This window comes from Carcharhinus amblyrhynchos, chromosome 14, assembly GCF_965287045.1.
Source record: "Carcharhinus amblyrhynchos chromosome 14, sCarAmb.v2.hapA, whole genome shotgun sequence".
NCBI lineage: Eukaryota > Metazoa > Chordata > Chondrichthyes > Carcharhiniformes > Carcharhinidae > Carcharhinus > Carcharhinus amblyrhynchos.
The window spans coordinates 74,884,173-74,911,654 of record NC_137337.1 but is presented as its reverse complement, the minus strand read 5'-3'; the positions used below and the strand labels follow the sequence as shown (position 1 = coordinate 74,911,654).

Here is a 27,482-nt window from a genome sequence, read left to right as displayed (position 1 = left end):
TTTTTTTTGTATTCAATAAATGGTACACGCATCACTATTCCATTTCCCAGAATTTCATTGCCATATTAACAGTACAGGAAGAGCTGGTCACATTCATTTATAAATGACTACCATAATTTTCTCCAATCTAAAGAGATCAGAAACAAGCTTATTAGACACGTTCTAATTAGCAATGGTAACATTCCTATAGGTTAGGAAAATTACTTCAACATTTGGTGGGAATTTTCAGAATTTTGAGAACTGCAAGTTATTGAAAAACAGAAAAGCTTTTTTAATATTGGTACTTGCATCACTGGTTGATTTTTGCTCAAGAATTCATTGGCAGGTGAGGAGGAACTTCTTCACTCAAAGGGTGGTGAATCTCTGGAATTCTCTGCCCATTGAAGTGGTGGAGGCTACCTCGTTGAATATATTTAAGTCATGGGTAGATAGATTTCTGATAGACAAGAGAATTAAGGGTTATGGGGAGAAAGTGGGAAAGTGGAACTGATTCACTTCAGATCAGCCATGATCTTATTGAATGGCGGGGCAGGCTCGAAGGACTAGATGGCCTACTCCTGCTCCTATTTCTTATGTTCTTATGCAAGAGCTCAGTGCCAACAACTCGGCCTGAACTTAGAAACATAGACAGGTTACAGCACAGAAAGAGGCCATTCGGTCCATCACGTCTGCGCTGGCCAACAAAGGAAACTAACCGCTCATTTTAATCTTAATTCCCACTTTCCAATTTGCATTTGGGCTCCCAAATATGACAAAATGATACCAAAGCTTACATGTGTGAGTGCATATCAAAGTTTAAGTTTATTTATCAATGTCAACAAATAAGGCTTACTAATGCAATGAAGTTACTGTGAAAATCCCCTAGTCACCACACTCCGGCACCTGCTCAGGCACACAGGGAGAATTTAGCATGGCCAATGCACCTAACCAGCATGTTTTTGGACTGTGGGAGGAAACTAGAGCACCCGGAGGAAACCCACGCAGACACGGAGAATATGCAGATCCCACACAGACAGTGACCCAAAGCTGGGAATCAAGCCCAGGTGCTGTGAGGCAGCAGTACTAACCACTGTGCCATCGTGCCACCCTATAGGACTGTAGATTTTTTTTTAATTTGAGAAAACAGTAATGTCAACAGACTAGTAATCCAGAGAACCAGCCTAATGCTCTGGGAGCACAGTCTCAAATCCCACAACAGCTGGTGGAATTTAAGTTTGTTAACTAACAAATTCCAATTAATTGAAATCTAGTCTCAGTAATGGCAACCATGAAGCCATTATTGATCATCATAAAATCCCACCTACTGTACTAATGTCCTTAAGAGAAAGAAATCTGCCATCCTTACCCAGTCAGGCCTACATGTGTCTCCAGGCCTAAGGGATTATGACTGATTCTGAACTGCTTTGCAAAATGGTCTAGCAAGTCACTAAGCTGTCTCGTATCGCTGCAAAAAAGTTGGATTACCACAGTTCAAGGCGGCGACTCACTGCCGTCTTCTCACGGGCAATTAGGGACAAGCAACAAATGTCGGCCTTGCCAGTGACACCCACATCCTTCAATGAATTTTTTTTAAAAATCTACCTGGAGACATCTGCTGCAGACATTTTTTTGCGATAAGAGCTGGCAATTTTCTTTCTCGACGAGCTGCGATTAGATACTTCTTGCAAGTATGTTTTCAGGTGACCTTTAGCTTCCGTCAGCCAGTGTTGGTTGGCTCCCAGTTCTCTGTAGGATTCAGCTTTGTGACTGAAAAACCTGATGCATGTCATGGCTGCTCGCATGTAATCCTGAAATGAACACATTACAACACGTTGTTCCGTACATCTACTGAAATCCCTCAGAAAAAGGATTATCACACAAGACAAATATAGTAATTACCTTCATAAATTGCTGCAGATCGTACAGAATGTTGAAAAATCCCTTTGTTTGCAAATGCTTGCAAGATGCAATTAAATGGCAACTCCATTTCTCCAGGCTTGGATCCATGTGTTCCATCAGGTTTTCTAATGCATGCAGTTTTCCAGTTTCATAGCTTGGTTTAAAAATCCCTTGTATGAACACCTCTTCAGGGCAACCCTGAAAGTGAGAGGCACACACCATCTAAAACACAAGCCTGCGCTTCAATTACAACTCAAGTTAGAAACAGTGAATTAAGCATGGGAAAATATAGCAGGCAAATAAGGATCTGAAAAAGTAAGTCCAGACCAGGTGAAAAATCACTAACCTAAGCCACCTCTTTCTGATTACCGATTGGCCTGCAGTTTATTTGCAGAATATTCTCTTTCTATTTCAAATTCCCACCATCAACTTTTTTTAAACTTCAAAAGCCAGAAATATTAAGCTTAAACAGGTTTCCACTGACCCACTCCAGAAAAACAGACCATTTCGTCCAACCAGTATGATATCTGCTGGTATTTACGCTCCACACAAACACCATCTCATCCCTCTTCATCTAATCCCATCAATATATCCCTCTATTCCTTTCTCTCTCATGCGCTCATCTAAATTAGCATTAAAGGCATCAATGCTATTCACCTGAACCACTCTACATTCTACCCAATTCCTGGTTAAAGAAATCTCTCCCAAGTTCCCCATGGGGTTTATTATTACCCTTCGATTTTATAACCTCTAGTTTTAAGATTCCCTGGCAATTACAGCAAAGTTGAGATTCAAGAAAATTTTGGAAGCTGTTTTGCCACACACTGTTTGAAAAAAGTAAATATTCAGAGTGTTAAATGACATTGTTCGTGGGCATTCTCAAATTTCCCACATTGACAAAGCAGGAGGCGTCCCACATTCCCGTCCCTGGCCTTGGGTGGGAAATTCTGCAGCTGAATCCACACAATCAGTATCCAGGGTGCATCAGTGCAGCATATTACTACCATCCCTTTGCGCCACAGTAATCTTATACAGTACGCATTGTTGTTTGATAAAGCATTTATCCAAGTATGGCAACACCAATGTCTTACCTTATCCAACAAATGCTGCAATGCTTCTCTCATGCAATTGTGTCTCATATAAAAACTAATGATGGCCAGGTTAGTACCATAAGTTTGCAAGTAGAACAGGCACTCCTGGTAAAAGACCTGATGCTTGATCTTCCCATCCCCCATATTTTCAAAGCTTGCACCTTCACCCTTCAGGACAGCCTCCAATTCTCTCAGTGAGGCAAGGATGTCGTCATCCTGCTGATTAATTACAAATGAAAATAAACGTAAAACCATCAGATTAAAACAACGGGCTCACATTTCCAAACAACTTACCCTGAACCGGTCCAACTAGAGAAAACCATCAAGAAATTTTTAAGATCACGTTACTTCCTGCATCAATCAAGTTTTCATAAACTTTTATGACTGCTCAAAAATATCATGCTGGAAGCCAACTCCTCTCATAACTGTTCACAGATCCAAATCGATTCCATCAACATAACAAATTTTCACTACCTGGGTCAGTTTGCAACCAGAGCAGGTCTTAAAAGTAAATATTTGTTTTTGAAAGATAAGATGCATTGATATTAAAATTACTCAAGGTACCCATTAATTGGTTACTTTACAGAAATGAAGTGGTCCTACGTAGTTTTTAAAGCTATTTTCAGTTATTTAAAAATCAGGATATTTGCACGTGGTAGATAAGACGACTTTTTTTTGTGATAGACCCATTTCCAGCTATATGAATAGAACTGCACTGAGTCACTATTTTTCAATACATGGAGATTATTTTTTTAAATTCCGAGCAAGGACAATTATTTTCTAGAAAATAGACCAATTGCAGCTATCCATGAAAGGTTTTACTTTTGAAGGGAAGGGAATGAAGGGAAATACAAGCTTCACTTCAGAAAGCTAGCACGATTTTCATCCCATTTGTGGCCACGTGCCAATTCCTCTCAAAGTGGGCACCCTTGCTCAAAATCTTTACTCTTCCATCAACAATCGAGTTGATTCTAGATGCAAGCATCTATAACACTCATATATAGCTTGCATGTTTCCACTTCCTGAAAGAGTTGCTTTATTCACTGAGATTTTCCCTGCATTAAAGATGTGAGAAACTTTAACTTCTGGATAGTAGTGGCTGTGTGAATTCCAGAGACTTGTTCACAAGTCCGCAGACCTAGTGGAAGGAAATCCTCCCATGTATCTTTACTTTATCCACTTTTCCTTATGCAAATCAGCTGCAACTTTCCAAGCTTTGTATTATTCAAACCTTTGTTGAAAAGCAGCTTGAATTTAAAAGCTGTGAACTGCTAGCTTCTGTCTACAGCCAAGCACCATGTTGCAGTTCCTTCTTTTCTTTAACATTAATTTTAGTTATTCACTGTGCAAATTCCATCTGGACAAATGAATGGGAATTATTGCATACAACAAACAAGTATCTGGTTCCAACCCTACAGCCACCTGGTTTCAATTTTCCAAGGAAAGCGTGATCTGCCCTCTACAAATTCAGGAGTGGCCATGGCCCCTGCTTGGTCAACCTCCACAAATGGGGCATCAGTACCAGCCCCCTGTGTGAGACAGTAAGCTGTGCAGCACATCATAGAAGAGCGTCCAATCCACAAGTTCAGTGGGGTCTATCCGCACTCAACACAGGAGGATCAGAAGAAACTGCTCGGTTTAGGGATTTCACATTCACTGAATAAAACTATGCAAATCACAGAAAGGTTGATCTTTGATGAACATTTTATCTTGGGGGAAAAAAAAGGGCAGCATATTTTAAGGAAAGACACTAGAAATACAATTAATTTTTCTAATATCAATAACTTTTATATACAACTGTCAAAGTAATCATATTTACATTGGGCCTCAGCTCTCTGATCATTTTAACCTAGCTTTGAATTAAATAAAGTAAATATCTAATGCTGCAATGACTTGAGACAAGAGATTCTTCCTGAAGTACGTCCCTTGTTTACTGATGACCCATTCAGAAGTGAGATAGTTTCATTTCTGGTAATACTACTTACGCTTAAATCATTGTAGATGGAAAGGGGAAATCTTTTAGCAAACATAAACAATGGACATTTAATACCGTACGTCTCAGAGGATAATGTCAAAGCCAAATTAGTCGGCACAGTGGCACATAACTAGGTTTAGCATTTTCAGATGTTGATACAAAATAAAAGCACTCATTACCACGGGCAAAACTGGTTTAACAGACGTCTCCAGGTGCTGCACTATTTCTTGCAGGAGTGGAGGACCAAGACTCAGTTGGTTTCGATCGAATGGTGACTTTAAGCAGCGACTGAATTTCTCCCGAGCTGCACACAGGTTCCCCACTTTGAGGCAGGCTAACCCCCAAGCATGCCAGACTCCACCTGGATCAAGTTGACTCTTAGTTGAAACCTAAAACATGAAAGCAATCAACATTATCAAACAGTCACTTGTCACAATACAAACTGACCACCATTTTATTTCCACATCTTAAAGTAACTGCTTTAGCTTCTTAAAGAAGAACATACCACAAAAATATTACTGTCAAAATCCAACACAACAGGGAATCATATGAGTTATTTACAAGGTCAGGAGGAAAGAAAGCTCTGGAAACTGGTTTAAAAGAAATTAGTTTGCATCAACAAACTGTGGGCTGGATTAAAAGTTTAGTTCAGGAGTTGAATTGAAATCTTCCTAATAGCTTAAAGCCTAGGGTACCATCAAGTGGTTGGTTCAGCAGCAGCATGTTAAACCTACAGTTATAACATTGTGGACTCAAGTCTCAATACAGGAACTGAAAGAATCATCTAAAATGACATTGCAGGGCATCGCTAAGTAATTGGTTGAATGTCAGAAGTATTCTGGATTCTGAGACTAATCCGAATAAGGATACAGATAGCAGAGGGCAGTCACACGGCCAGCGACTCAAGGTCACGGAGCTGGCCAGAGATTGGGAGGCCAGCAATGCAGCCTACTGCATATGTACAGATCAGTGTATGCACAGTGGCCCACTCAGCACTATGCTGCTGGCCTCTCCAGCAGGACCAGACCCTGCCCACTGATTGATAGCATGATTCAAGCTAGGGTCTCTGTGATGCGCGAGTGCGAAAAATTCATTTTGAAAAAACCAGCGGGATTTATTCCAGCTTTTACGCAAATTCAACACTTTGAATCTTTTTGGGAGAATTCTGTCCCTTAAGACCATGTGTAACAAAGGCATGGATGTAATATAGCCATAGTGGCTTCAATTCTCCTATAATTAATTAAATGTGGAGTTTTTGAATAGCACTGCAAGAAGTTTATAGTCCAGAGAGGCAATTTCCCAGTACTTTGAAATCTCCACAACTGTTACAGCTTTATCAAATATTAAATTCATTTCCGACCGAAGAAAAGCAAAACATCTTGACTAACCTCAACAGCCAGTTCATAGTATTCCGTTTCCAAAAGCTTATTCCTCAGTCTTGTGATAGCTGCTGGCTTAAGGATTTGTTCCAGAGAAGGCACATCCTGATAATTAGCAGCAACTAAAATCTTCACCACATCCACCTTGCTGATATAGCTGCACGAAGGGACAGAAAGCAGAAAATTAAACCTGAGGGATATTTCTACAAGAAATCCTGAGTTTTTTGGACAGCTTGTTTAACTTCTATATCTCTTAAGGTGACAAACTGACACAAGATGCCACAGAGATTTTCTACACATTTTCAAGTGGAGCAAACACTTAGACAAACTCTTTAGGGTCACCATGTTGCACAGGAGCAGGCTACACAGTCTGTGATCGAGTTTTGAGGCACAACATAAGAGACTGAGGTTCACAACATGCCTGTTGCTACCACTTTGCAAGTACATGGACAAAGTGCAACTGAAATAAAATTCTATTTATATTGCGACAATTCCTCCAGGGCTTCAAGAACATGACCTGTTTTTGAAGTCAGTCATTATTATAATGTAGGGAAACAAAAGTGAGCCCACTTTAAAAGTAATTAATTGGTTGTGGAACTCTGAGGAATCTGAGAACATGGTAAAGTGTTACTTAAGTCCAAGCTTTATCCATCAAAGAGCGGCATGGTAGCACAGTGGTTAGTGTTGCCACCTCACAGCACCAGCAACCCGGGTTCAATTCTGGCTTCGGGTCACTGTCGGTGCACAGTCTGTACATTCTCCCCGTGTCTGCATCGGTTTCCAACCACAGTCCAAAGATATGCCGGTTAGGTGGATGAGCCATGGTAAATTGTCCCTTAGTGTCAGGGTGATTAACAGCGGGTAACTGAGATAGGGCCTGGGTGGAATTGTCATTAGTGCAGGATCAATGGGCTGAATGGCCTCCTCTGCACTGTAGGAATTCTATCAACTACATTTTATTCGGTTACCACTGAACTGAATACAGTATGCAATTTCGAAACAGACCAGCACTTGTCATGTTAACATTTACACTGCAATTGTTGGTTATATCACGAATAAGATAAACTTCTACTCACAATACACCCTGAAGCAGAATTCAGATACATTTCCAGAATGACAAGAACTTATTTGGGCATAAATAAGAATGGTTTACTATCACCATCAGAGTTTATGATTACGCAAATTATTCCCGCTTGAAGGTGACCCAGAAACCTGACTGTAAAAATGCAATGAGTTTATGGGGAGTGAGCAAATTGAAAAACGTATCATGCTTGAGTTGCTCATTAATAGCAAGTTACAAGGTGATCTGAGCAAAGGCTGAAAGTGAATAAGGATTGAGTCAACGTTTGCACTGTGCTTCACACTCAAAATAGAACATAGCTTAAAGTTAGATTCATTTGGTGCTGATTTTGTTGAACAGTACAGTACAGCAGAGGAGACCAAAACTGGTGATGCTTGCTTGCATCAGAATTCAATACCACCAATGCACAAGGCTTTTCACTACTCATTTAGTCCCTTGATGCCTGCAAGTTATAGGATCCAAGAATGGTGCTGGCAGCAGCAGCCTTGCAATAAATGGCTATTCTGCACATCCAAATGTGGTCTAGAGTAGCAACTACATTTGATATAATCAACAGTCCGCCCTCATTTAACATTCACATTTTTCCAGGATGGGTTCATTTTTCCTCTGTTTTCCCAGGAATCACCAAACAACACCCTCAAAAGCCAACGCTGGAATCCAAAATCAAAACAAAAAGGTGCTAGAAATATTCTGCAGGTTGGGCAGCACCCACCAAGAAAAACAGTAAATATTTCAGGTCAATGGATCCAATGAAACGTCATCGGCCAGAAACGTTAACTCCGTTTCTCTCTCCACAGCTGCTACCTATTTCCAGCATTATCTATTTTAACATCCACCTCACTGTCCATAAATCTGGGGCTTCCTGGTAAAAAAAAAAGCTCAATGGCACTATGAGCTTATTGAGCAGCTTGGGAATGGCAGGGGGGCGGTGGCAACCAAATTTACAACAAATGTTAGCAAGTGGCACAGTGGTTAGCACTGCTGCCTCAACTCCAGGGATCTGGGTTGGTCATTGTGCAAACTCCACATAGATATTCTCTCAGTGTTGCCCTGGGTTTCCTCTGGGTGATCCTGCTTCCTCCCACAGTCTACAGATGTGCAGGTTAGGTGCACTGGCCAGGCTAAATTGCCCTTTAGTGTCCCAAGATGTGTAGGTTAGAGGAATTAGTGGGGTAAGTATGTGGGTTGCAGGGATAGGGCCTAGGTGGCATTGTTGTCAGTGTAGACACAATGGGCTGAATGGCCTTCTTCTGCACTATGGAGATTACACTGCGTCATGGAATCCATGAGTGCGTGAAGAACTGTGGATAAGTCACAGCACACTGCAGATTCAGTTTAACACCGTAAGCAAGGAAAATCCCAGCTTTCAAGGAAGAATTTCCAAACGTAAAATGTGACTCACCTGTCACAAAGGGCCAGGTCTTGGCTCCTGCCCGCTTTGACGAACATCATTTTTGCACTGAACAGAAGTTGCTTCATGATATCCATTAAGAGACAGGAATCAACTTCTGGATTTGTTAGTGCTCGAGACAGTCTGCTGCAGTGATCTATCAGCTGATGTCCACACACCATACAGTTACTGTGCAGATTCAGGATGGCAATGCACAAGGAGGCACTGGGAGCCTGTGAAACAAGTTTATATATTTTAATTCAGTGCCCTCATTTCTACAGGTTTCCTACCATTCTTCAAAGACAACGTGCTTCCAAGCATTTCCTGCATCCTGTCCAAAAGAAGCTGCAACAAAATGAAAGCAGTTTTCAAAATAGCTTGTCCTTCAGCTCCTATTACCCATGGCTCCTCACTACCTAGTAGGGTTTTTGAGGAAAGATCACAAACAGTAACCAGGAAAAAAAATCTTGGAACAATTATATCCCATGCTAGCTCACGGACATTCACAACAATTGTAGTGTACTGCCTGCAGTCCCATTTACCTTCCTACCCATCCTGCAACACACGTCATATATCACAGAATTGTTACAATGCAGGGGATCATTTGGCCCATTGTGTCCGCATCAGCTCTCCAAACGAACATGATTTAGTGCTATTCCCCTGCCTTTCCCGCATACCCCTGAACATCAAGTAATCATCTAATGCTCTCTTAAATGCCTCCATCACACATCCAGACAGGGCATTTCTGACCCAAACCATTTAGTGTGAAAAAGTTTTTTCTCACATCACATTTGCTTCTACTGCAAATCACTTTAAATCTGTGCCTTCTCGTTCTTGTACAAGCAGGAACAGTTTCTCCCTAGTCCAGCCCCCTCATGATTTTGAGCATCTCAATCACAACCCCTCTAAGCTGCCTTCTCTCCAAGAACAGTCCCAACCTCTCCAATCTATTCTCATGATGAAGTTTCTCACCCCTGGAACCATTCTTGCAAACCTCCTGCACTCTTTCCAATGGGTTTGCATCCTTCTTATAGTGTGGTGTCCCAAGCTGTACACAATACTCCAGCTGAGGTCTAACTAGTATCTTGGATAAGCTCAACACAACCTCTTTACTCTTGAACTCTATGCCCCTGTTAATAAAGCTCAGAATACTAAATGTTTTATTAACTGCTCTCTCCACCTGCCCTGCCACCTTCAATGATCCATGCACAAATACACCCAGGTCTTTCTGCTCCTGCACCCCTTAATTATACTACCTCTATTTTTCTATTGTCTTTCCGTGTTCTTCCTACCAAAACGCATCTCCAATTCGAACCTCTTTCTGCCTACTCCAACACTTTGTCTAAGTCCTTCTGAAGTTCTTAAAGGCACTGTCTGAAAACACAAGTGTTGTTTTTCTTTTGAAACAGCAACATTTTCTATGGTTGCAAATCGCACCCGAGATTCATATTTCAGAAACTGCATCTAATTGAATTTGTTACTGTCAGGCATTCCTGCAATAAGTGTAAGAAAGGTCCAAGACCAAGTCAATGGGTTTATATCTCTCACCTGCTCATAGAAAAACTCACAGCGCTCATTTTCATTCTCATCTTCGTTCAGAGTCAGGTTCCATTGTGTTTCTGACATCCGCGGCATCTGGAGTGCTATAGCAAGATCTGACCCACTCTCACAACTTATGGGATCTATTACACAGAAATAGAATGGCAAACATTGGTCATTTAGTTAGGAAAACAAATCAGAACATTTACACAAACTATCACCTAGCTGTTCTCACCTTCTCCTTGATCGAGTTGTTCTTTTTCACTATAGGAAATAAAAATAAACACAGTGAACAAAGATCATAAAATAATCTATAGAAATACAATGTCCAAAATCTGGCACATTCAGGACCACGACCATGCTGGATTTCAGATTTTTCATGCCCAATCTGTACAGTGCCTAAAATTGAGAGCCCCTGAAACTGGACTAACACACCATTTCAAAAACAGGAATTTATAAAATAAGAGTTGATTCATTAGGGTCACAATAGTTTTCAGTCAGCCAGATATTGCACCTGTATTCATATAGAATAACTGATAAATTGCAAGACACTTTCTATAGACAGTATAATTAAAGTGGTACACTCCATCATTTAGAAATGCATAATTTATTCATTTTGTAAATAAGCTAAGTTTGTAGAAAAGCCTGAAAAATACCATCTTTCTTTTAAATTATATTCGTCAATAAAGAAAAACAATTTTCTCTCAAATGTACCAATCTCCATTGGTTTCCAAGGAATAGTTCCAAAAGGAACCCCATGCCTTAAGTGGAAATTTGTTCTTTACTTTCCTTGGCAAACTGTTGTACAAGAAGCATTTTCTACTGACTGGGGAGTAAATAAACCATGGAGTGTAAGCACTGAGCCAAAGTAGTAAAGTCAAGGTTCAATCTCCAGTTTGTGCTATTTACAGGCTTAAACCATGGTACAGTCAGAGCCCTAAATCTTTCCTTCAGCACCACTGAATGGTATCTCTGAACTATCGCAAGGGAGGGAAATCATGCTTTAATTGCACACCCCTATCAGTTGTGGTACTGTGGCAAATCAAATATAGATACAAGAATTTATAAAGTAGAAGAGTTTATTTATTAGTGTCACAAGCAGGCTTACATTAACACTGCAATGAAGGTCACTGTGAAAATCCCCTAGTCACCATGCTCCAGCGCCTGTTCAGGTACACAAAAGGAAAGTTTAGCATGGCCATTGCACCTAATCAGCACGTCTTTGGACTGTGGGAGGGAACCGGAGGAAACTCACACAGACATAGGGAGAATGTGTAAACTCCACACAGACAGGGACCCAGGCCAGGAATCGAACCCGGGTCCCTGGTGTTGTGAGACAGCAGTGCTAATCACTGTGCCACCGTGTGGAAACATTTAAAAAAAGGAAATAACATACAACCCTGGAGACTAAATCAGATAAGATACAGGTTTTCACATCATTAATCACCCCAATGATCACTACATCAGACAACAAAAACAGAAAAATGTTGGAAAATCTCAGCAGATCTGATAGCATCTGTGGAGAGAATAGAGCTAACATTTTGAGTCTGGGTGACCATTGTGACGAAGGGTGATCCAAAATGTTAACTGTGACTCAAAATGTTAGCTCGATTCTCTCTCCAGATGCTGTCACATCTGCTGAGATTTTCCAGCATCGCAATATTTTGCGTTTACTATATCAAACCACTAATCCATTTAAAAATCCATTTGAGAACCACTAACCCAACATGTCTATTGCAGTTGATGCAACAAGCATTTGTAATCATGGAAAAGGTGAAGGAACCATAAACAGAACACCAAAAAAAGTGCAGCAGATTTCACCTCAGAAATGCCCACAATGTGCACTTTAAAAACACAAATACTACAAGCAGTATTAGTTTTCTTTTCAATGTTAATGCTTCACCAAGGGGTGCATAGAATTAATTTACACATCCATGCCTTACCATTCTGTGAAACAGTGCCTTACAGTACTGCCACAGAAAACAATGCTTCAATCTTTTAGAAATATTCTCAAAAGTAGTTGAAAAGTTTTCTGAAATATTTAATCATGCCTTCATGGAACATTTGAGCAGTACTGATTTTCACCAAATTGGTGGCACAGTGATTAAGCACTGCTGCCTCACAGCGCCAGGGACCCGGGTTTGATTCCCGGCTTGGGTGGGTGGCTTTGTGGAGTTAGCATGTTCTCCCCATGTCTGTGTGGGTTTCCTCCAGCTGTTCTAGTTTCCTCCCACAGTCCAAAAGACATGCTGGTTAGGTGCATTGCCCATGCTAAATTCTCCCTCAGTGTAGCTGAACAGGCACCAGAGTGTGGCAACATGGGGATTTTCACAGTAACTTCACTGCAGTGTTAATGCAAGTCTACTTGTGACACTAATAAATAAATACACTTTAGATGGTCACTGTGTAATTTGGAAATAAATACAGGCAGTCCTCAATTTTTGAGTTACAATGAATGGCAATTATGTTTAGAAATTGACTCCCTGTTTCAACTTTACAACCCCAGACCAGAGAAGAGTTGGCCTTTATCACCTGTTGTGTTTCTTTATGTTCCATCTTTCACAACCTCCGGAAGGGTAAACTGCTTCTCAGACACAAGATAGAAGTATCTCTGAAAGTGTAGACGCTATTATATCATGGAAAATGTACAACTGTAATTGTACTGAAGCAAGGTCTCAAACCGTTCAGTATTCAGTGAAAGTGCAGTATCACACCTTGGTCCATGGACCAAACCCCCATCGTTCCTATGAGAAAACCGATTCCCATTTGCTACATTATGATGCAGTCTTCAGAAACCAATTGTGTCCCAAGTCCGAGGGCTGCCTGTAGTTATTACTCTGTTGCTCCTCACATTGTTGACATTACATGTGAAATCATGACCACAGCTGAGGCAAGACTTACTTTATATGATAATAACTGTAACATTGGTCACAAACTCGCGCTGGGCTCTCCCTGCAGTTCTCAACCACCATATTGTTTGTTGAACAAGACTGGCAAACAACACGTCCACAGCGTCTGCAGTGATGCCGTCGATTGAACTAGTCAAGAAAGAAAGTTAAATATTCAGGTACGGTACAATGACTGAAAAAACACCGTATTAAGGTCCTGAAGACTAATGAAAAATGCTTACAAAATTCACCATGGTTAGTTTAGATCACTCCTCAAGGCTAGTTGGGCTCCACAGATCTCCTGGAGGCCCTCTAGTATGCTGGTCTCAGAGTTCATTCTTTATGGTGCGTGAGCCCAGATCCTGAATATTAGCAAACAATTCTATCACTGGAGACAGGAGACAGCTGCCATCCTAATCCCGTCCCAATTCCTTCATGTGTACTTTTGTGGCAGCTGCTTTATAATTACCTGCAATGGCTGATTTTTCCCACTCTAAGATGATAAATTTCACAGGAACTTCACTGCAGTGTTAATGTAAGCCTTACTTGTGGCTAATAAATAACAACCTGGCAGAAACTGAGTAACTCAGCACAGGCTAGGAACCATGAACCTCTGTTTTCATCTGCGATGTGCTGCCTTTACTGACAAGTTTTTGGGCTTAAGGAAGTAAAATGTATTGACCTTGAACTGAGTGGTGTGTTAGGTCATTTAAGAGTCAGCCACATTGGGTGGAAAGGCCTGGTTTGAGGTGGGGATGGCAGGAGAGAGGTTGGAAGCACCGGGGACAGGAGTGTGAGTAGTCAGAAAAGGAAGCCGCTTCTGCACTCTCCCCTATCATCTTGTTGGACTCAATTGTGTGGAATGAGAAGCAGCCATTAAATGGGCAAAAATTGGCCTCTTCTGAGTATCAATAGGGGCGAGGGTCAGCTGACCAGCTTAGGCTTCACTCCCCAACCCCAAAATTTCAGACAAGTCGGGGGGTGGGAAGGGAGGACGAGGACGAGGAAAGTAGTATGGGTTGGCTTGCATGGTACAGATGGGATCTATAAAATTCTGCTCAGAATGTAAACCACTTCTGGAAAAATATAAAATGAATTTAAAAAAATGCAAAAACTTCAAAAGTACAACACAAGTTCACCCTTAGTTTATTGAAAAAAGTTTATTTATTAGTCACAAGTAGGCTTACATTAATAATGCAATGAAGTGACTGTGAAAATCCCCTAAACGCCACACTCCGGCGCCTGTTTGAGTACACCGAGGGAGAATTTATCATGGCCAACTCACCTAACCTGCACATCTTTGGACTGTAGAAAGAAACCAGAACACCCAGGGGAAACACACACAGGCAGGGGGAGAATGTACAAACTCCACACAGATAGCGACCCAAGCCAGGAATCAAATCCAGGTCTTTGGCGCTGTGAGGCAACAGTGTTAACCACTGTGCCACCATGCCATCTGCTTTTAAAAAGCAAGACAACATTAACAGTGAGATTTTGCTTCTCCCTAGTTAAAACACCAGATAATTAGTTACAAACTCCACCCTTCATTTCTTTTAACTGACACTATCATCCAATATGCACTTCAGTATTAGAGAACAGTAGTTGATGTAAATTAGTTGCTGTTCACCACATGAATTACTGTACAAGGAATGAATATCCAGGTATTGGACTGTTCTAACCAAGATTGCAGAAATGTGTTTTATTGATGTCAGTAAAACAGACTCTCACACTCTCTGAAATCTATTTTATTTTATAGTCCCTCCAGTCAGGCATTAATCAGGACCAACTGCTATTATTTTTATTGTGCTCTTCAGCTGGCTTTGCTAAACTATTGTTTTCTCTGTCTGCAAGGAAAGTCTCAGAATCATTTTATAAAGGTCACATTTAAGCAAAAGCTTTTGGGGCTTTTAAGGAAATAGGGCTCAAACAATTGATCTGGACAATCACATACTCCTTTTATATGTTCAATGAGCATATAACTTGTAACCATTTTGGGTAAGTATTTTTCACCAAGTTGTGGATCCCAGTTGACACTTTAAAATTAAGAAAAGAGGAAGAACGAGGATTGAAGTAGTACAAGGCCTATAATACAGTGGAATCATAACGGAATGTTGGAAGACCATTGCAGAGCTTGCTTACAATTGTCTGCAACGCTGTTTGTGGAAACAAATTCAGGGATTAGCTGCTTTGTCACTGTGAAAATGACAAAAGTGCTATTTTCCCCAGATCCATAAAGACGAAATGATTTAGCAAATTTGCAAGACCTCCCCATGTCAGCATCAATTTGTTCTGAGTGTTCCAGTTCCCATCCACAGTCCAAAGATGTGCAGATTAGGGGGATTGGCTATGCTAAATTACCCCTTAGTATCCCAAGGTGAGTAGGTTGAGGGAATTAGTAAGGTAAATATGCAGGGTTAAGGGAATGGGTGCTTTTTCAGAAGGAACCCTTCAAATGCAGACAATAAAAATACAACAAAACTTATTTCAACTTATATATAAAAGGATTTAATAAAGAAACTTCTTTACTCCAAACTTGGGGTCTCGCCCTGGGCCAATCAGGTTCTTATTTATAAAGAGGTTTTTATCGATAGTGAGTCAACTGATCTTCATATCATTCTGTAATTGGTTCCATGATTTACTGGGTCAGCTGACTCTTATAGCTTGTTACTATTGGTCACATTACATCCAATACAAAGTTGTCGCTGGTTACATTCTAACGTGAGGCTGGGATGGGTTCGGGTAAGATGCTCTGTGGGAGAATCAATGTAGATTTAATGGACTTATGGTCATCTTTTACACTAAGGATTCTATGATTCTAAATAACTTTGTGCACACTTGTTGCCAACTGCTTGCGCCTGCATGTCCGAAGATAAATGGTATAAATGGCTTCAACGGTGGATGGTAACATAATTTGCTAATCTTCTGGACATGGATGTAATTCTTTTCAACATTTATGTCCTTTTGCCCAATAAGTTTGAAAGTAGCAAGCTGCCAGAGGCTAACACAGGGTAGAGTGCAAGGAGCCCGTTTCAAATTCTATTCTATCAGTTCACTGAAACCACTGAGTGAGAACAAAATAAGTGGTTGGAAGATGTGATGGATGTTTTGGTTAATATTTTTCCTTACCATGGTAAACCTCTCTTTCCAACAGACCATGCAAAACAATGCCTTATCATCGGGAACCCAGTCTTTCTTATCAGGTGGGGTTTCAGGAGGAACAAATTCACTGATTGATTTGGACCTTCGAAGGGATCCTTCTCGAGGGGTAGCTGGTCCTTGGAGAGAGGAGCTAACTGCAAATCAGAAACACACAGATTTAGAACTGAACCAAAATCAAATAGTGTTCAGTGGATAGTATAGCTGTAGGTCATGATGTGGAGACGCTGGCATTGCACTAAGGTGGGCACAGTAAGAAATCTCACAACACCACGTTAAAGTCCAACAGGCTTATTTGGAATCATCTGATGAAGGAGCAGTGCCCCAAAAGCTCATGATTCCAAACAAACTTGTTGGACTTTCACCTGGTGCTGTGAGACTTCTTACTGTAGTTTTAGGGCAGGATTCAAGTTTCATCTATACAAAATCAGGTTGTATTGGCTAATTTTTAAAAGTCAGTGTCTCACAATAACTACTTGTCTACAAATGCATTTCAAGCAAAGCAAATAAATTAGATGAACATCTAGCAAATTAGAACACTTATTTCAATCTGTGGGGTCAGAGTTCAAACACAGATGAGAAGGTTTAAATGTCTTTTCTCTGCCAACTCTCAGACACCATTCTCTGAATTCAGGGCAATGCAAAACTGGCTGATATTGATACCAAACATTCCAACTCCTTGCAAAATGTAAGTACATAAATACTCAGAGAAGGTAAACCATAATGTTTTTCCAATTATACTCCTCATCCTGGGTTTAAAAAATCTCTTAAATTTCCCCTTTTCTTCCCTACTCTTGTCTCAGCATCTTCATAATTGCCATTTCCCATGTCTGGTATTGGCCTGATGAATTTTTTTTTATCAATCTCATTGTGGAAACCCAAAAATAGTGGAGTAATAGTTCAATGTGGAATACAAATTTACTATTTATATTACATTCCTGCATTCTGTGTCTAACACCCAAAGTATCCTTTGCAAAACGTAGGGCAGAGTAACTCAAGGTGTGCAGGATTATCATATAAATCTGTTCATTCTCTGTTAATCTGAGGTGAAATGAAATATAAACATTATTTTTCATTTTAGGATATGTCAGTTGGTTTTACAAGCACCGTTCTATTTGATTTGATAATCATTGATCTAGATTCCACCTTTTGTTTTCCCCAAATGAAAACTGCGAAATCATCTGAAAGAGAGATAGATGTATGGTTATGGGGGACAGCAAGGCAGTGAGATGAACTCTGAACTAACTGCTCTAACCAAGAGCTGCCACAGATGCCATCATGGACCAAATTATCTCCTCCTCCACCGTAAATCTCTACGGGGTTTATAAAATTTCCCTTACCAGAAGACATACTTGGTGTTCGCTCAATGTTTGGGGACAAGGCAAAATTCTCTGGTCCCGCACTTTGAGTGAGCAAATCTTGTAGATTGATTACAGAATCTAGACAGAAGGGCACAAAACAACATTGTACAAGTTTAAAATTAATGTCATGTAGCAAACCTAAAAAAATTATCAGCTCAGTCTTTGATATACATGAACTAAAAGTGCAGTGGTTTTCAATTTACAATGAGATAAATTCCAAAAGGGGTGGAAGCGAAGTGGCGGTGGTACCTGAACATGTTATTAGTCAAGTAATTTGATTTAGCTTTGACATAAGAGTATTGGCAGGCTTTTATATCTGAGCAATAAAGTCAAGGCAGATCACATTTCACTAAATCCTAGGACAGGTAGAAGAGACATAGAACTCCAAAAAGGTGCACAAATGTGACAGCATCCATTAACATTCTAACGCTCAAGCCATTAGATTTCAGGGTCTGCAATCAAACAAAGGAAGTCATACACTAGGCGCTCCAGTTTTTTGTGAGCATGTATACATATGTACAGGTATTCCCAAGTTACAGAGCAAACTCCAATGGGTGTGTAGGTATAACCCTGCTGGTGCTCTGCAACATAAACTATACATTTAATTTAAATCTTAGTAAGTTCACGGTGAACTTGTTGAAAAAGGTTAACTCTTATGTCTGTGGAAGAAACAACGCTGATGTGAAGCTTTCATTTATTTAGATTCCACAAAATTAATTTAATCAAAAGCAGAGATTGACTTGAGGAAGTTCATTGCAAAAAAAATACAATTTGTCATGATCAAAAAAACCCTTGTCCAATAGAGTATGGGTAATCATAAAGGAAAAGCCACTGATAGAACAGTGAAAAATTGTTTCTTCAGCTCACTAAGGATAGAAAGTAATTTTTCCCGGTCACTTTAAATGTGCAACCCAAATATGGAACATAATATGAAGTTGAAATGAGACAGAGGGGCAATTATGAGACAGGAACTATAGACCTGTCAAAAATAGATTCTGCAACATAGCAAGAGATTTTGCAAAGGTTTCTGATCAAACAATAAATATCACCATAAAGTCTCACAAGTAACTCACTCCTCCAAGCAGCTTTTTGTAATTGGTCTAAACTTAAGAGCAATAATGGTGACACAGTGGTTAGCAGTGCTGCCTCACAGCGCCAGGGACCCGGATTTGATTCTGGCTTGGGTCACCGTCTGTGTGGAGTTTGCACATTCTCCCCGTGTCTGTGTGTGTTCCCTCTGGGTGCTCTGATTTCCTCCCACAGTCCAAAGATGTACGGGTTAGGTGGATTGGCCATGCTAAATTGCCCTTTGCTGTCAGGGGGATGAACTCGGGTAAATACATGGAGTTTATGGGGATGGGGCCTGGGTGACAATTTGGTCGGTACACACTTGAAGGGCCGAATGGCCTCCATCTGCACTGTAGGGATTCTATGATTACAGCTTCAATGGTGGTCCAATATAAATTAAAACAAATTATGCTTCACATAGAAATAAAAGCAGGAAAAAAACTTGTTACCTGATCGTGCCTTCTCCCGCACAGCGTATGGAACTTCAAGAGCCTTTGTTGCGTATTTAGAAAGTAGACAATCAATATCTTCAATGGCAAAACCAGCTTCCTGTCCCATAAGCAACCGATGAAGTGTCTGGACAGCCACTGATGCCCAATCTACTTTCATATTCATGAGTAGCTGCTCCAGCATCAGCAGTGGGTTTGATGACAGATGTGAATAGACGTCACGTGCTGATTCTGGCAGAGTTAGTAAAAGCTGCCAAAGGAAAAAAAAAATCAAAGGATTATTGCACAGGAAAACTGATGAGCACAGCAAAAAAAAACCCTTGACCCTTTAAGACTTCAACTCAAGAACTCGTATCATTAACTCAACTTGAAACAAAGCTCACATAAGTAGATCACACTGTCAAAGTGCAGTGCAGCAGCAGTTGATATGTTTGTAACAATACACTATGGTAGTGAAAGCTAATGCTTGTATACTTCATTATGGTACCACAGCTTCATATTTGTAGCTCATATTGTTCCATCAACAACAAAACAAAATTCAAGCTCCCTGCCAGAAAATTCATTCTGTGCAACTCCCAGAGGCAAACAATTTTCCGATCAAACACACCACTTTCCTTGCAGTCACAATCAAAATTAAATACGCAGGACATTCATATCACTGTAATACGGAATTATTACTACTGCATTTAGGCCTTCTCAAAGTTAAACAAAACTGTAGTTGTCAATACTCCATGAGGAAACTAGAAGATACTTTACAACTACAAATGTAAAACACTAGTATGGACCTTCTGATAACGTGAAGGACTAGTGGACAAGTGATACTGACTCTTTCTTACCTTCGATCCAATGCGCATGGATTGAATTTCATGATGGCGTGCAGCAGACAGATTCTTGTGAAAGTGCGTGGTAAGGTAATCAGCTAGAAAGTGGCAAGCAGCTAGCCCTGGATGCTGATCCAGAGCCTGTTCACATACAGCTTGGCACATGTCAGAATCACAAATTCCCTGCAAGAGCTGGCAGAACACAAAGAAGGGAGTCAAAACTCTGCATATTTCAGCTATTTTTAAAAATCTACTTTATTAATGGTTTAGATAATGGACAGAAAGCCACATATCCAAATTTGCAGAGTGGAACTATAAGCATAGTGAATGGAAGAGTAACATTACAGAAAATTATTGATAGATTTAATGAATGAGAAAAGTTGCAGGAAATGGATTTCAGTGTACACAAATATTGAAAATAAAAAGGATTTGACAAGGTACAATCTAAAAAGCGAAAAGCTAGGAACTGTGAAGATCCAAAGAGCCTTTAAGGTCCAGGAACACAGAACGTGAACAAAGTACAGAAAATAATCAAAGAGGTGAATGGAATTCTGACCCTTATAACTAGAATACAAAGGGGTAGTGATCATGTTTCAGCAACACAAAATCCTGGTTAGGCCACACTTGGAGCATTGAAAGAAGGGCAGCACACCTTCGGAAGACTACGTTGCACTTCGAGGGAAACACAGCAAGATGTATCAGAATGATTCCTGACTCCGAGGATGTAATTACAAGGAACAAATCAGGATTGTTTTCTCTTGAATTCAGATAGCTACTGGATGGCTTGGTTGAAGGTTTCAAGATATTAAGGAGAACTGACAGTATAGACAGAGAGAAACTATTCTGGCTGTTTCTGAAGTCCAGGGCTAAGAGGCACAGTTTTAAAATTGGACCGAGACCTTACAGGAGTAAAATCAGGAATTATTTCTATGAAGGACAGTAGAAGTTTTGAACTCTTTTGCAGATGGCAAGTAAAGCTAAATCAATTGTCAAGTTTAAGACTGAGATTGCTAAGATTTTTATTAACTAAAAGCATCAAGGAACTTCGACAGACACAGATCCTTTGCATCTGTGAGTTACAAAAGTAACTTAAGTATTGACATTTTTAATTAATACCTTCTCTTTAAACGGAATCATATTTTGTCCCAATACAGAACAGAAACATTTTTGAAAGTTTTCTATTGTAGTACTTGCCTGGAATGCTCTCTCTACATCTCCTTTCTCAAGTAGGTGAAGGAGATATTCACGCCGGAGTTTCATAGTAAAATGTACCGACACGGGATGCAGCTGGACCCAAGCTTCGCAAAGCTCAAACTCCTGCACACAATTTATCGAGCTTTTAGCAAACAGAATCCAATGTGTGTGCAAAGTGAAAACAACAATGTAATCGGACAAGACAATTCATACCAAGGTTAACTGAAAAAAAAATTTATTTTGATATCACCTCTCAAACTATATCATTTACCATGCATGGGTGAGAGCACAGGCTCAGATTGAGAGAGCTCAAATGGATTTAAAGCAGGTTCAAAGATTTGCCTAGCTTGGGGTAGAGGGAAAGAATCTCCATTGTAACTGTCACAATAAAAGTCAGTTCTGGGATTAGAGGTTATCCAGCTGGGTAAAGAAAGCAGGCCGTGTGAAGCTGAAGGTAAATTGGGACTGATACCTGATACCCACAATTTATTCTGATGTTTGAGATTTTGGCAAATTAAGATTTGGAAAGCATTCTATTCTATCATTGACTAATTGAATTGCTTTCAGATCTAACTACTATTTCAATGTTTTCATTCAGGAACTCAGTGATCCTTGGAGTGTGCCCTTTGACAGCTTTTGTAATGCAAAACAAGTCTTCTTTTGCTTCCTAATTTTGGCAAATTTCATACCTACCTCTAATACACTAATTTTATTTTTCCACAAATGTTTGGCATCATAATCACCTACATATGGTTTATTCTCACATTTGTTACAATCCAATAGAGACCAATAATTTTTAAAAAGATATTTGAACTTCTAGTGACTGGAAGCGTCACTTAAGAGTTTCAAGTTTAAAGACTCCTACTATAACAAACAAATTAAAAGCAACATTGTCTAAATACTATTCATTAGGTAACCTGTACCCTGAACTACAGTCAAGAAATGCCCCTTTTAATGACTGAATATTTACAATTATACTTCATGCTGTCCCTTAACAGAATACTTTATCTTCCAGGTATTAGTCCCAATTTACCCTCAGCTCCCCACAGCCTGTTTATTTTACCCAGCTGGATAACCTCTATTCCCAGAACTGATTTTTATGGTGAGTTACAATGGAGATTCCTTCCCTCTACCCCAAGGTAGGCAAACCTTTGAGCCTTCTTTAAATCCTCTCAAGCTCTCTCAATCTGAGCCGATGCTCTCACCCACTCATAATAAATGATAGAGTCAGCATTTTCTTTTCTTCAGGCAAAGGACTGGCTCCATTCATCTCCTCTCTTTGCCTCTAAGATAGCTGCAGCCAGTTCAGGGGATATCTTAGAAAACCCCCAATCTGATACTAAAACAGCTTCCTTTTGACTCTTCCCTTCCCAAAGTCTACCACCGTAGCAACCTGAATCACATGGGCCTTGTATCCAGGTAGAAATACTAATTAGCTATCTTCTGAACTACCAATTCAGTTTTATCTTAGTAGTAAATAAATTGCCTGAAGTAGAGACATTTATAAAGCCTGAAGTTCCTAATACCTCCATGTAAGAGTTGAAGGCTAACACTCTGCCTTAAGTTAGCACAACTGCTCCTCTCACTGTCTATGGGGCATGAGCATCTTTCGCCTTTTTCAAGCAAGTTAACCTGGCCCCATTGTTTCTCAAGCAATCAAGCTACTCAGACTTGTCAGGCTAAATTCAGAGTAGGCAACATGACTTCCTTCATTTCTCAATTTACCTTAAAGTCCCAAAACAAGCAATGTCATAAACTTTATATTCTTAACATTCTTAATTTAGTCTCTTTTCCATTAAACATATGCAATTTATTTTAATTTACACTTTTAAAATAGAACAATTTTGTTATAAATGAAACAAGAACAATCTATTCTAAATTCAATAAATGCAATCAATTGCCCCCACAGCACCTATCAATTGTAGCTAACTGTAATATAACTCTCCCTTTTCAAAAGTGACAAGTAATTGGTAGTCAATCATCCTGAAGATTATGAGCCATTCATTAAGTAAGTAAATGCAGGTTTGACTGGCCCCAGTTCATGTACCACTTCATCAATAATCAGTCAATTTTAAAAACATTTACAAAACAATTTAATTCTCATGCCAACAATTATGACTCTCCAAGAGAGATCTTAAAAGTACAAGAAAACATTTCACTTACCTCAGCCTGCAAAATGATGTCCATCACAGTCTGTGGGTTTACATTAGATTCAGTTCGCAATTCCTGCCAGCCAGACCAAGGTACCGGAGATTCTAGATTAAGGATCTATCAAAACAAACCTTCAGTTTAGAACCCAAAACACCAATTAAAGAATTGTTACGGTGCTAAAGGCCATTCGGCCCACCATATCTGCACCAACTCTCCAAATGAGCATCATAACTTAATGCCATTCTCTTGCCTTTTCCCCATATCCTTAGCAATTTACTATATTCTGAGTCATTTCTGGAACAAAAGCATCGTAAATGAAGAGTACCTGTTTGACAGTTCAGCAAAGTAATTTTATCACATTAAAGTGCATTGAAAAAATTTGACAAACTAGCAATTTCAAATAACTGATCAGATTGTATACATTCAATAATTCATTAACTGCGACTGTACAGCTCTAACAAAACATAAAACTGAAAGCTTGTTTTCAGAAAAGCAGTTGAGGGGTGACCTGAGAGATCTTTACGAATATGAAAGGATTTGCTCAGTCAGACAAAGGGAAATGCTATTTCTTATGTTATGTTCTTATGTGCTGAAAATACTTCTATGTGTGGAGACCAGAATTAGGGGTCATATGAGTCTCTAATTTGGCAAAAAAGTTTCTTTACCCAGGGAATAGTCAGCATGGAGAAATTGCTACCACAAGTAGTTGAAACAGATGCATTTAAAGGGAAGCTCAATCAACATGAGGGAGAAAAGAAGAAATGGTCATACTTCTAAGTTGGTGGGCTGATGTTAGTGTTGAATTTTAAATATCAGTATGGAATTCGGCCAAATGGCCAATTCTATGCAAGTCCTGTGAATAATGCAATTAATTGACAATATATTTTTTCCAGTACTCTGTTACCAATTTCATATTAAGGTGGGGTTGGAAGATGATGGGCAATTTCCCTCTGTTGCTTTTGAATGCATGGTGACTATCAAAATGTGGCTATCTTTCTAATACATCCTCATCATCGTTAATTTTTAGCCCCTCCAGTAGCTGAAACTCTACTGAAAATGCAAACGCTCCTCCCAGTTAGTTATTGACATATTGCAGGTCCCAGCCAAATGAAGGAGCTGTGGAGCAAGCTTTCCAATACTCACTTCTAGAACTTTCTTTCCAGCTAACTTTTCACCCATTTCGCCTTTCATCTATTTTTAACCTATTGTCTCACTTGTTTTGGTTTCTTATTTCACAGTTCACCACTCCATTCTCCCAACAATGATTTGGACCCTGGTGCCCAGAGTGCTCAAAAATTTCCTCAATTAACCTTTGCACACTCCCCAATTCCTCACTTGTCCCTTGATTCATCTTCCACCTCAGAACTGCCCAAATCTGTGGCCTTTCACCTGACCTAGATCCTGTTCATCTATTCATCAGAAGGATTTTGGACCTTCAATATAAAACCCAAGTATCCATCTTAAGGAAACTAAAACGATGAGCTGAATTAGCTCCTAAAATGGCAGAATACAGTTACAAGTAGTGAAACCACAGGATAAATCATGGCGCTGTGGCTGTTTAGGAGTTAGATGAGATGAAGTTCATTTAGAAATTCGAAAGCCTATTGGCAACTGTCTTCAACTTTGCGTTTCTAAATGAAATTCATTTCATTTAGCAAGATAAAATTGAAGACAGCTGCTGGTAGGCTTTGAAAAACTGGAGAGTTGCTGTAAGCATCAGATATTCTAAGCATCAACTTGTTTCAAACCATGAGAAAAAGGATAAGGCTCGTAACTAAAGAAGTTTGTATTTGCGTTAGCAAGTACACTAAAAAACCCTCCATTTTATTAAGTTCAAAGAGATAGATCCAGATGAACCAATCCTCTTCAAAAACAAAATAACATCACTTATGGTATGGGGATGAAGTGGAGATGGTCAAGAGCTTCAAGGTTTTTGATGTTCAGGTTACTGACAATCAGTCCTGGACCCTCCACGCCAACATTACATTTAAGAAAGCCCACCAATGCCTCTACTTTCGCAGAAGGTTCAGGAAATTCGGCACGAATACAATTCTTACCAATTTTTACCGATGCCCTATAAAAAGCATCCTTTCCAGTTGTATCACAACTTGGTATGGCTCCTACTCTGTCCAAGACTGCAAGAAACTACAAAGAGTGCTGAACGTAGCCCAGTTCATCACACAAACCAGTCTCCCCATCCATGACTCTGTCTGTGCTTCCCACTGCCTTAGGAAAGTGGCCAGTAAAATCATGGACCCCATGCATCCTGGACATTCTCTGTCCCACCCTCTTCCATCAGGAAAAAGATACAAAAGTCTGAAAACACTTGCCAACAGACTCAAGAACACCTTCCTCCCTCAAGTCATCAGACTTTTGAATGCTCCTATTACACATTAAGCTGACCTTTCTCTTCACCCTACCTGCAACTACAACACTATATTCTGCACCCTCTCCTTTCCTTCTCCCCTATGTACTCTATGAATGGTATGCTTTGTCTGTATAGTGCACAAGAAACAATACTTGTGCCGCAATACATGTGATAATAATAAATCAAGCCCAAGATCGCTCTTTAAACATGTTGTGTTTTAACGCTAATAAAATAAATTGTTAAAAAGTTCTCAGTCTTGGTTGATTCTTATCTCAGCTTACCCGAAAGAGTAGAGAATTTTTTTTTTTTAAAAGCAGCCTATCCTTCAGCCTTTTAGCAGGTCGACCAAACCAAGTAAGCACAAGGCTTACAGGTGAGATGTTAACTGCACTTCAGCAGTTTCTGTTCAATTGGGCATATCTGAGGTAATTCTTGGTGTGCATTGTGAACATGTGACTAGTTTGTGGAGCACTGCTATTCAGTAAATCAACCTATCATTAATTCAGATACTAATGGAAACAGCTTCTTCCCATCTTCATAATCAACACCCATCATAAACATCGCTATTAAATCTCCCTTCATCTTTAATTTCTTGAACGAGAAAAATTCCAGCTTCTCTGGTCTGTTATCTCTCCCATTTCTGGTTATGAATGTTAACACGTTTGCTCTTACGTCACCACTCTGCATCCATTCTTCACCCTCTATTGTGCCACTCACTATTGAGTTTGCATTTATCAGTTGGCTATTCACGATGGGTGAATTTTCCTAAAATTGTACAGTGTTGGATCAGGCAGGAAAAGCTATGTGAAACTCACCACCTTCATAGATGCCTTTTCTAACTTGATTTAACAGTAGCCTGCAATTTCAGAAAATCACACAGCTAGCTGGAGGAGTGGAGCCCATCATGCCAGCATCGCCAGAGTTCTGAGATCAGGGCACCATTTTTAAAGCGTACCATATCTTAAAAGTTGAACGAAAGCATGTACCCCCATGGGAACTGGCACCCATGGTGGACAAGGAGAATGCCCCCCAATCATGCAGGAGATCAAGCTGCTTACCACAAGCATTGGTTGTGACATGCCGCCACCCACACTCCCCCACTCCATTGAGTGCCTGTTCCTGACAATGTCAGGCCATTGCCCAGCCCTGTCCCTCACCACCTGGCTGCTATGTTCCCTTCCACACCCCCACTATAGTCATGACAGGTGTTCGTTTTGAGAACAAGTGGTGATTCGTGACTTGTTATGCCGACTGGGTGAGAGGATAAATTGCAAGCGGGCATTACGGCAGTTATATAGATGTTAATTTATTAAAAATGTATGGAATCAGGTGCAGATCTCACCGACACAAATCACATTTTCAGCCACTCACAACAATTAGTTGCCATTGTAGGATTTGCACCTGTGAAATAACCATGGTCAATGTGCAAAAAAAATTTGACCTAGCCACTAAAACTAGTGTTGTTGACATTTCCCTGCATGATATAAACATTCCAAATGTTAAATGATAAAACTACCAATATTCTGATCCATTCTGAAAATACAGCACTCTGCAGTATTTTCTGCATATATTTTAAAATAAACGCATTTGTTTAATCACCATAAATGTCACTTTGGATTTTAAGTGTAGCAACATCGAACAAAATGACAGCAAAATGTTGATCTGGAGGAGGGAACCGAGTGTATGGTGTCGA

General features: G+C 39.9%; 1 protein-coding gene across 3 annotated transcripts in view; it reads right to left on the bottom strand.

Annotated features, from left to right (window-relative positions):
* The window catches only part of zfyve26 (zinc finger, FYVE domain containing 26), a 77,882-nt gene that overhangs the window by 12,381 nt on the left and 38,019 nt on the right, over positions 1 to 27,482 (bottom strand). For all 3 annotated transcript variants that reach the window (XM_080203132.1, XM_080203134.1, XM_080203133.1), the window contains 15 exons: positions 23,434 to 23,538; positions 21,271 to 21,393; positions 20,092 to 20,268; positions 19,256 to 19,505; positions 17,718 to 17,816; positions 16,348 to 16,514; positions 13,235 to 13,371; positions 10,569 to 10,597; positions 10,343 to 10,476; positions 8,807 to 9,027; positions 6,333 to 6,480; positions 5,124 to 5,333; positions 2,970 to 3,188; positions 1,879 to 2,076; positions 1,582 to 1,787 (listed from right to left, as the gene is read on the bottom strand). In XM_080203132.1, coding sequence (XP_080059258.1) covers positions 1,582 to 1,787; positions 1,879 to 2,076; positions 2,970 to 3,188; positions 5,124 to 5,333; positions 6,333 to 6,480; positions 8,807 to 9,027; positions 10,343 to 10,476; positions 10,569 to 10,597; positions 13,235 to 13,371; positions 16,348 to 16,514; positions 17,718 to 17,816; positions 19,256 to 19,505; positions 20,092 to 20,268; positions 21,271 to 21,393; positions 23,434 to 23,538 — 2,423 coding nt within the window. The remainder of the gene's footprint in view (positions 1 to 1,581; positions 1,788 to 1,878; positions 2,077 to 2,969; positions 3,189 to 5,123; positions 5,334 to 6,332; positions 6,481 to 8,806; positions 9,028 to 10,342; positions 10,477 to 10,568; positions 10,598 to 13,234; positions 13,372 to 16,347; positions 16,515 to 17,717; positions 17,817 to 19,255; positions 19,506 to 20,091; positions 20,269 to 21,270; positions 21,394 to 23,433; positions 23,539 to 27,482) is intronic.